This window comes from Mytilus edulis, chromosome 9 (genome assembly GCF_963676685.1).
Source record: "Mytilus edulis chromosome 9, xbMytEdul2.2, whole genome shotgun sequence".
In the NCBI taxonomy this organism is placed as follows: domain Eukaryota; kingdom Metazoa; phylum Mollusca; class Bivalvia; order Mytilida; family Mytilidae; genus Mytilus; species Mytilus edulis.
This window is the reverse complement of record NC_092352.1, coordinates 34600887-34611575: the sequence shown is the minus strand read 5'-3', so window position 1 is coordinate 34611575 and position 10689 is coordinate 34600887. Positions and strand designations below refer to the sequence as shown.

Here is a 10689-nt window from a genome sequence, read left to right as displayed (position 1 = left end):
CGCTTCTTACTGGGCGATGTCCAACTGCAAATACTTCAAACTATTCATGACGCCTGTTGAGTGTGTTCAGTTTTTCGCCCCTCCCTCCCCCCGATCCTTCATTACAGTAAACGAATATAAGCTTCCAAGACGTCATCATTATTTTGACTTACATCCGTGAATAAATGAAATAATATTCGGGATGATAACGTTTCGTTGATTACTAATTTCTCTCCCAAACATCCTAAGGCAAACAGGTACATTCAGACATTAATTTTCATACACTTACAATTTATTATATTATTCTGATCGAAATTAATGTCAAACTGGCTACTTTTTATATAAGAAAAATAAAAATTAAGATTCAACTTCTATGGAAATAATTCCCTGTTAGATCTAAAATGCTTTTCATATGGAATATGTATTTCAAAACATGTTTACTTCAGATGTAACGAAAACACCAAAACACACGTTTTATGGATTAGTTTCTATGTTAATAGTTATTTTTTATGCAAAGACAGGAAAGAATAAACTTAAAAATCATTTAAATGTTATTTTTTTTTCATTTTCCGTTATGAATTTATGACATCTTTTCTGCATTTGAAAAGAAGGCGGACAAGACAGGCAATCCCATGAAAATAATTATATGACCATTTAGATTCGGAAAAAAATTAGAAGCTTTAAAATTTCAATTGTGGAATAGAAGGTAACAGCTTAGTTTATAGTATTATATCATATTGAACCTCACATATACTTATATGAAGAACAAATGTTTATTATATATATTTGCATGTACAATGTTGTACACTGACATTCGGAATAATTAAGGACAGGTGTCATGAATGATCATTACCTCGTTGTTCTGTCGCATGTACGAATATCGCCTCGAGGATTTATAATACCGTCTTCAGAAATATTAACGTCTTTATTTTCGTATGAATTTGGCATGGGCAGTTCTACAACTGCAGCTTGTCAATAGTTGTAAAAAAACGTTATAATATTTAAAATTTGATTTAATTTTTAAGGAAACATAAAAGGAAACTACATGATTAATCATAGTGTAAAAATCGTATATCATAAATTAAGATGTACAGTTTGTAAAAAAATGACAAATCACTGACGCACATGTTCACTTTAAACAACATAAGAGGTATGTACGATATATTTACATCTATATTTTCAATTATTTACATTTATTGTGTAGAATTGTTACAAAATTTAGCCTAATTTTCCCATCTTTAATTATGTTTGGTTCATATGATGAAAATGAACAGTGTACTATATGAAATTTTGTTTATACAGTAGTTTATTTTTCGTACCATAGACACTCCTGTTGCAACATCTTTTAAATTGCAACTTGATATAAGAGAAACAGGATTCGTATTCATTTACTTATATTTGTTTAATATTTCAAGTATATTATTTTTTTCAATGTCTGAAACTATGTGGTATATTTTTATTAAGAGTCCGGCATGATATGTACAAATTAACATGTAAACTATGTTTCTTAGCGCTATGCAATTTTTTCCTTGACAATTGTTCTAAATAGATGTAAGCGTATAAGAGAGGGAAGCAGCAAACTATTCTTTCCCATAAAAAGGGGGGGGGGTCATATCAGACACCTATTTAAACATATTCAAATTCAATATCAAAGAGCCTATATGATATAATCAAGTTTCATTAATTTTCATAAAATAAAAATACTGTTTGATTCTGCGTATGCTGTCGAAGACAATAATAAAAATTTGACCAGTGACTTTGATAACTTTATTTAGAATGAAATGTACCTGAAAGGTAATATATATTTCAAACAGAATGATGGATATTGATTAATACTGTCTATTATCCATCATATATACATTTGGGATAATACTCATCAATTGCTTAAGTTTAACAAAATTGCAATTTTAAGCTATTTTTAGGCATTAAATTCCGACAATGTGTATAACCACCTATTTGAGCAGCCCTATTTGACCAATCATAATGCAATGATACTATGTATTTTGGTTAGAACTGAAAGACTATTTAAGATTCACCATCCTTGGAAATAAATCCAAGGTCAACATATAGTCCTTAATCTTTCGTATGAACTATGTATTTTAAACAGCAAAGGCAGATTTATGTATTTATCTGTAATAACACAGACGACGATTTGTCATACGAAGATACTAGTAATAATAAAAAAAATTGTCCGAGTTTGTTCTAATGAGGACAACATTGTGTAATGATACGTTATATTACATTAAGTACTGACTAATATACGACTACTATTCCTTTCCCTACAACCCGTCAAACGTATTTGATGTTAATTGTTATATACACGGTTGTCTACTTTTGATTCGTAATGTTACTTGAATACATGTCATATGTTTTGATTTCATTACGTATATTGGTCAACAATATAGATATAGGAAGATGTGGTATGAGTGCCAATATGACAACTCTCCATCCAAGTCCCCTTTTCGCCTCTTTTTATGAAGGAAACAATAAATCATAATTCAAAATTTATTTTTTTCATTCATTCATATCGTTAAAAGTTTTCATACATTTTTGGTACTGTTCAAGTGTCTCCATTTTCGAATAGATGTATAACGGCTTATAAAAATAGGGAGTTGTCATAGTGGTATGATTCCCAATAAGACACATATTATCAACAAGATACAAAGGATGTTAAAACAACTAACTAACGTGTATGGTACTCTGAGGCTTCACCTATAATGAAACCCTAAACTGTAGAGTAAGCTACAAAAGACCCAGGCATGACAAAACCTGAAAAATTCAAAAATTAAAACAAACGACTTACTGTAGGCTTAAAATAAGAAACACAAAAACAAATAAGGAAGAAAGCAACCACCGACAACCACAGACTGCTGACTTGAAACAGGAACATGAATAATATTGCGGGGTTTAACATGTTGATGAGCACTCAACCCTCCACACAATTTGGAACAGTGATAAAAGAGCACAACATAAATCAACTATATAAAGGGGTTGAATAAGACTTGACTTATCATATCAACACCAATCAAAAATAACAAAAGAAATAAGACAAAAAATAGAAAAAAACACAAAGTACAGATTTCCTGTTTTCCCAAATCTAAAATTTCAATCAGTATACATCCAATGAATTTAGTGTAAATACGTCATACACCGCCTGAGAAAACTGTCTAAACACATTTAAGTTTCTGTAATAGATTTTACTAGGTGCATTATAAGCCGAAAGATTGAAAATAAAAAAAATAAGTATATCATATGTTTATCTGTATAGAAATAGAAGAAAATATCGTCAAGAATCATTACAATATATTTATCGTACATTTTTATTTGCATGAACTTAGTTATAGATCTTTTAATATTATACTACATGTTTTCTTAGGTAAACAAATTTAGAATATCGTTTATTATTGACTATCGTTTTCATTCGGGAGGTAATATTTTCAATTACCCGAAACATGTTGACATGTAAAGTCTAATGTTTGTACCGTTTAAGGTAAAGCTTTATTCTTTTTAAATTGTGTTAAAAGCGATTTGATGAAATATTTGCATGTTTAATGAACACTACTTCATTACAAGTAGATGCTGTTTGTTTGAAATTCGAAAATCATAATATACACTGTTTTTTTTTCACGTTTTAAATAATGATATATTTTGGTACACAGCATTGCATTGCATGCATTTTATCTCTTTTTCCTACAAATTCATAAAAAAAATATCAACAATCTGATAAAAAAGGACATCTATTTAGTGATGTCATTGTTTAAATTGATTATATATATATATATGATTTTTATACATTTTTTAACACAATTATATTTAAATATTATAATATATATTGAAGTGAACAATTCATTCTTTTAAGGGGGTTCGCGGGTCTAAATCATTTATATAGGATTTCTCTATATTTTTCTATAAATGAACTTTATCTTATAGTTAATAGAAAAATAAAATAAAAAAGTGGGGTCACCGTTCATTTGCGCTCACAATCTGCCTTCGAAAGAAGCATACATTTTTGTAAAGGTTTTTTTTTTCTGTTGAAGTAATAGGAGAAATAAAGGTAATATCGAAATAAAAAAAAGAAATTTATTACAGAAATCGCTAAAATTTTACAATAATTTAATTTAAGTACAGCTGATATGGAAATTATATTAAAAAAGATAGGTCACCGATGAGTTGAAAAAGATATTTCAATTTTAGAGCCAAAAAATGGCATTTTTCCACCAAAGGGAGATAATTTGGAGCTTTTTCAATGATGTATACATTTTGAAAGTCATCTGGGGCCAACACGAATTGATTGTTTTGAATGATTTTTGTACCATATGATAAAGTAACAACTACAAAAGGAAATAAATAAAATTTGTAATGAAAAACAAATGTTTGATTTTTTTCTGAAATTTTTATACCCTCGAGCCTCCTTAAATACAATGTAGACATTTTTATACGTTATATTGAAAATCCGCTGAATAGAACTTGTACCCCCCTTATTGTAGTCACACTATTTTGCGTTTTATAAGGATATTTTATTATTGAAAAACAAACTTGACATTTTTCACACGTAGTTTATCAATCAATCGTTAAGATTTTGTTGTTGTTGATGAATGACATGAATGTCTTTTAAAACATTTCGAAATTTTCCAGCTGTTTTGAAAACACAGAGAAATTTATGTTTTACGCAGTAAAACTTAATTACGAAGATTTACATACTAGCTTTTGACCATTGAATGGAGTAAGGGTTTTGATTATTTGCATCTCAAAATATGGTCAGAGACATATATACACATATGTGTATATATGTCTCTGATATGCTATCGTTATAGAACTTTACACATCTATGTTTAAAACCAATTTCGATTATTTTTTATAATTGAGAACTGAAAAAAACAATTTCATCATTATTTTGTTATTATTGCGATTCGAACAAAATAGAGTTATATTGAAATGAGATAGATCAGCATTCCTTTCGAAAACACTAAATTTCCTGTCATATTAGTATATGTTTAGCATATTTATAAGCGTAGCTTTGGACACAATATTAATGTCAAAATATGCCCTTAAGGTGGACATTTGCCATTAGGAGTGTATTATGGAGAGTCAGTTTTATATCTTGTCGATTATCACCACATCAAAATGCCTTCTTCCTTGTAAATAGTTGTTTATCACAAATAATTTGTTACAAAAGACACATGAGCATATTAAAGTAGTTCCCTATACAAGCTAAATAGTTCTTTTTTGAATCATTATACAGCTAGAAACAGTAATTATCGAGTGTTTCGGGAGGACAGAAAATTACAAAAAAAAAAACCAGTTGACTGTGGCTCAATATTAGAATCGATAAATTCTGCAAACCTCTTCGAAATATAAGCCCATTAATGTTATTTATAAAATTATGATAAAATGGATATGATACCGACATTCTGTGTAAATTGATTAAATCTTTCTGTATGTGAGTCTTTAGATTTTTTGAAAAGTCAAAAGTGTTTCTTAGTTTTTTTTTATATGAATGAATTGTAAAAAAAATACACATTTCTTTTTTTTTTTTTTTAGATTTTTTCAATTTAAATATATATAAATAACATAAGTTTTATTCTAAAATGTACAAACGCGAAATGACAATACATGGTACTTGGATATCAATAGAAAAATGATAGACAACATGTTTAAATTATAGTATTATACGATTATTTAAGGAATTATGAGATGACCCGGTTGTCTTCCTCTATCTTGGAGTTTGAAGTGCCAGATAACAATTGGTATATATTTTAATGAAATGTGCAAATTTTAAGAGCAGTATTTAATTTATGTGTAAGACTTTTAATTTAGATATAAAAAATTAGGTGTTTTCTCATATTTATGACTGTATTTTCTAAAAAAAACAACCTACTATTTGTGTTTGATTCATTTTTTCTAACCTTGTCAAATAAGTCAAATAAAAGAAAATAACTCCGATAGTAGGGGAGATGAATCAGATAAGATAATTTTATAATAGAAAGTCTTGTGAATTGTTTTCTCTCAATCGATTTCTGGCTTTTAAACAGCGGTATACTACTGTTGCCTTTATTTGTGAATTTAACATGTGGCAAGTCCGGTGACCCCATTTTTTCTTTTCTTACCTGAAAGCATGTTATAAGAGCTATCTTCTCCCCTTTTATATTAAAATTAAAATTCTATGGTGTAGTTTTTATCAATTTTAATTAAGACGCACTAGACACCTTAAAATTCAATTTGTTCATGGTAAACCTGATAATGCCATTACATCGAAAACTAAAAGACGCGTATCACGAATCCGACAAAAAACTACGGTGATATCAGGTTTACCCGGTCGGAAGGTTAGCAGATCCTGCTTCACATATATAAGATATAAATGAGTTTATGATGATATGTTTTAGGAAAAAAAAGGAGATGTATAATAATTGTCATGCAATAAGACAACCATTCACCACTACAAATGACGTAGATATGCACAACTGTCATTTTTATTAGATCAAATAATGAAATAAACATGTTGAATCACACTTAAAGAAAATCGGACTAATCATGGCGACAAATTTTGCCAAAATTCTGAAACATATCAGGCTCGATAAAGGGTTAAAAATATCTACCTATGAATAGCATTCAAAGTTAAACCATAGATGTGGGTATTACATCTATGGTTAAACTAATGAGTCTTTATTTTAAAGGTGATATGAGTTACAAGATAAAGGGAATCAGCCTTATTTTCGAAGAAGGGGTTTTGTTTAATTAAACTTGAGAAAATCTTTTTCTTAAATCAGCTCTTTGTTCATTTATTAATGCATGTGCATTTTCATTTATAATTACATAATTTATAACATATCGTTGTCACAAAAGTAATCAAACTCACTGTCAAAGGTTTTTATAAATATTTATGAATAATGTTGTAAGCTATTTAAGCGCCGTATTTAAATCAGAGCAACATTTTCTCATTTAAATATATAAAAGCGACCACAGGCGCCCATCGACCTGTGTCCATTTGACTTTGTTACTGATACTTCCAATATAACTTGCAAGGCATATATAACTTGAGCCTTATTTGGGACAACTTTTTGGAATTTATGACCCTCAATGCTCTTCAACTCTGTACTTGTTTGGCTCTATAACTATTTTAATATGAGCCTCACTGATGAGTCTTATGTAGACGAAACGCGCGTCTTGCGTACTATATTATAATACTTGTATCTATGATATCTATTTACAGCTAATGTTCTATGATTTAATATGTTCTTGTTATTACTAACACAATCCTGGATGCATTTATGTACCGGTACTTAAAAAGAGATGCGATCCCATTATTTGAACCATTCCCACAGAAAATCGAATTGTAAAAATCTAATTGAAATTTAAAACAGTTACAATTACCTTTCTCGTTTTAGTGGTGAACATAACTAAATCACTGACCAATATTTTAACTATATAATTGTGACAGTAGAAGCAAGAATATATCAAAGTAAATGAAATAAACTGAAATAGTAATTCTGTTCATCTCAAATAGAAGAGAAACGGCGTACGGTCATTAACAAAACAGAAGAGCATTATTCAAAATAAAGGCAACAGTAGTATACCGCTGTTCAAAAGTCATAAATCGATTGAAAGAAAGTAAATTCGGGTTACAAACTAAAACCGAGGGAAACACATTAACTATAAGAGGAATATAACGAAACAATTGAAACACTAAATCCAACAAAAACAAACGAAAATGAAACACACACAGAAACGAGCCATAAGATAACAACTATGGTCTTCAACATGGCTTAATAATGTGATTAATTAATTCGATAAAAAACGAACAAATCTCACACAAAAAAAAAAAAAAAAAAAAATCATTTACCAAATGCCCGGGGAGAAACGAACCAATCGAAGATATATTTTTGTGAATGAATCGATTCAATAAATCGACAAAACTGACAGCATTAACAAGAGAAACCGCTTCATAAAAAAGAAAATTAACTACGACACATAAAAACTAATGATACATTGTCATTTCGTTCTGTCATGTTACATGATTACACCATTTGTCTTGCAAAAAGTTTGTTTAGCCTTTTTGCACAACGAAATTAAACCGTTTTATAACATATACTTTATTTATCGTTTTGTTTAACTGATGAATGACTCTAGTTTAATCATAAATTTGATTTATTTTGTTTAGATTGAAAATGAAATATTACATCTACATATTGTATGTGGCAATTTCGAACTGGTTCAGTGAAGTTAAAGGACATGGTCGACTGATTGATCCGCCATCTAGATCCAGCATGTGGCGATATGGATATAACAATCCACCAAATTATAATGATAATCAACTCTATTGTGGCGGAGCTCAAGTAAGATACACATTTCCATTCGCCATGCCATATTGACAAAAATGGTAATGATCAAATGTTATTCAGTTGACCAAAGTCAGTTCTACATATGTACTTTTATGTGAATAATTTGTCCAAATTACTACCAGAATGGTATATTTTACCGTGGCAATGAATACAAAGTTAAAGAATATATAATACAAAAATGACTATGAGTCGAAAAATATTGTACAAAAAGTTCACATATACAAGGAAAACCATTATTGTATATTCAAGACTATTTTTTGTCTCGCATCGTGTAAATCTATACTTATGTATTCTGTTAATAAGAAAATACAACACAAAAAAGAAACATGATTTGAAGTAGATGTAAGTCATGTAAGGGTTTATGGAATGAGACAATAATCCGACGATGCAAATTCACCTAGAAGTCAATATACAGTGAGTCCCCAACAACAGATAAAACAAGCTCTTAATTGTCCATAATGTAAAGATAATTAGTTAAAAGTGTCACCAACGCCAAATTATCTAAAACAAAACCCCATCTTAATTAGAAAAAAACTTGACTAGTTCCCGTTTATTCAGTTGCAGGGACAGTATACAGCAGAAAAAAATCACCGGAAAAAACAAGTGTTTGATGAGAATATTTATAACTCGCTTTTTGTCAAAGCAAATTATCTCACGTATACATTTTTTGTAAAGTAAGTACACATATTTCTTTTATTAAAACTGTTTTGTTTCTTTTAAGGTGCAATATGATATGAACAATGGTAAGTGCGGAGTGTGTGGAGATCCCTGGCCAGGACCACGTGACAATGAAGAAGGCGGGAAATATGCAAATGGAATAATTGCAAAAACATACGACACAGGAGAAGAAATTTCAGTAACAGTGGAACTAACTGCAAGCCACAAAGGTTATTTCCAATTCAAATTGTGTCCGAGAAATGATCCAATGCAGAAAACAACCCAAAAGTGTCTAGATAATTATGTCTTGGAACTCGCAGACGGAAGTGGCAATAGGTATTACATTCCGAACAAAAATGGCTACCAAACACTAGTTGTCAAACTGCGTCTCCCACAAAATGTGAAATGTCGTGACTGCACATTTCAATGGAAATATAATGCGGGAAATAGCTGGGGCGTTGATTCAAGTGGTAGAGGATGTTTGGGTTGTGGGAATCAAGAACAATTTTATGGATGTGCAGATATTGCAATTGGGTACGATGATATTGAAGAGGGTGACTCCTTAATCACGGGAGATAACTATAAAAAGAAAAACTACATTCCTCCTCCTCCTGTTATCCAAGAAGAGGAGCAATCACAAGAAACAAATACCAATACAAATACAAACTGGGACAATGATGACACACCGACTAGTTTTTGGGACTCTCTAGTAAGTCATACAGATAAGGGAGGTGAAGTATCACTATTAGAGGAATTTAACAAACTACAACGAAGGTTCAAAAACAAAAACATTAGGCCATGCGTGTGTCATAGCTGTGTAGGTAATACTTGCGTGTGCGAATGTCTCCCTATTTCACGCGCACACAGCTTTATATCCGACGGTGTCAGCTCTTGGCTTGTGTATATTTTAAGTGTTCTATCATGCTTAATACCAATTATTTTAATTTGATTTAACTCAAATTAGTATGTCTCATCTTTTTCGTGACTTTTACAGTTACAAGATACACGTCTGTGATACATAGCGTTTATGAAAGACAAAATTACACAAAGCGCTATGCTTGATTTTTTGTCTCAAAATGCTGAATACAGTTTTAAGTGCCATTAACAATGAAGGAATCCGTAGATAGGATTTGCTGCTACATGTTCTTATATGGACATTTCAAGTGGAGAATGTGTTGAAAGACAATTGAACACTGAGTTTATAAAGGAACACATTCTTTTACTGTTTTACAGTTTGTTTGACTTGTTTTAGCCAAAAATGAAAGTGCTGATGAATCATCTTGCTTTAGACTCAATAAAAATGAATCTATTATATATTTCTTTTATTGTGGCATCTGCGATTGGAAAATATCTCTTCATTTTTAAAATTTATACATATAATTATAATGTTGAACCTGATAATTTCCTGGGTAAAACTATGATATAATGTCATCTGATGTTCTGCATACCGGAAAATTTAAAGGGCACCAAACAACGAATAGGTGAATAGATGAATAAATCAAATGAATTTATTATAAGAGCATGGACTAAACGAAAAAAAGTAAAACTGGACACAGAATTGAACAAAACAAATATGTATCTGACAAAACGTCGAACTTAAAAGTGAAAAAACTGTGTGAATGATCGACCATGGAAAATGGAGTTTCTTATTGACAACATATTTGTTGAAATTGGCGTAGTCTGTTTCAAAAAATTGTCGGCATTCTTCTGGGGT

The 10689-nt window shown here is 30.2% G+C and overlaps 1 protein-coding gene across 3 annotated transcripts; it reads left to right on the top strand.

Annotated features, from left to right (window-relative positions):
• Positions 1 to 240: 240 nt before the first annotated feature.
• LOC139488203 (uncharacterized) lies at positions 241 to 10286 on the top strand. 3 transcript variants are annotated; one of them, XM_071273661.1, is made up of 3 exons: positions 241 to 685; positions 8138 to 8312; positions 9040 to 10286. In XM_071273661.1, the coding sequence occupies exons 2-3, from the start codon at positions 8145 to 8147 to the stop codon at positions 9922 to 9924; spliced, it is 1053 nt and encodes a 350-aa protein (XP_071129762.1). In that variant the 5' UTR covers positions 241 to 685; positions 8138 to 8144; the 3' UTR covers positions 9925 to 10286. The 3 variants fall into 3 exon arrangements, with proteins under 3 accessions (XP_071129762.1, XP_071129761.1, XP_071129763.1); XM_071273660.1 differs by lacking the exon at positions 241 to 685 and adding an exon at positions 701 to 1129; XM_071273662.1 differs by lacking the exon at positions 241 to 685 and adding an exon at positions 3424 to 3469.
• The last annotated feature ends 403 nt before the right edge of the window (positions 10287 to 10689 follow it).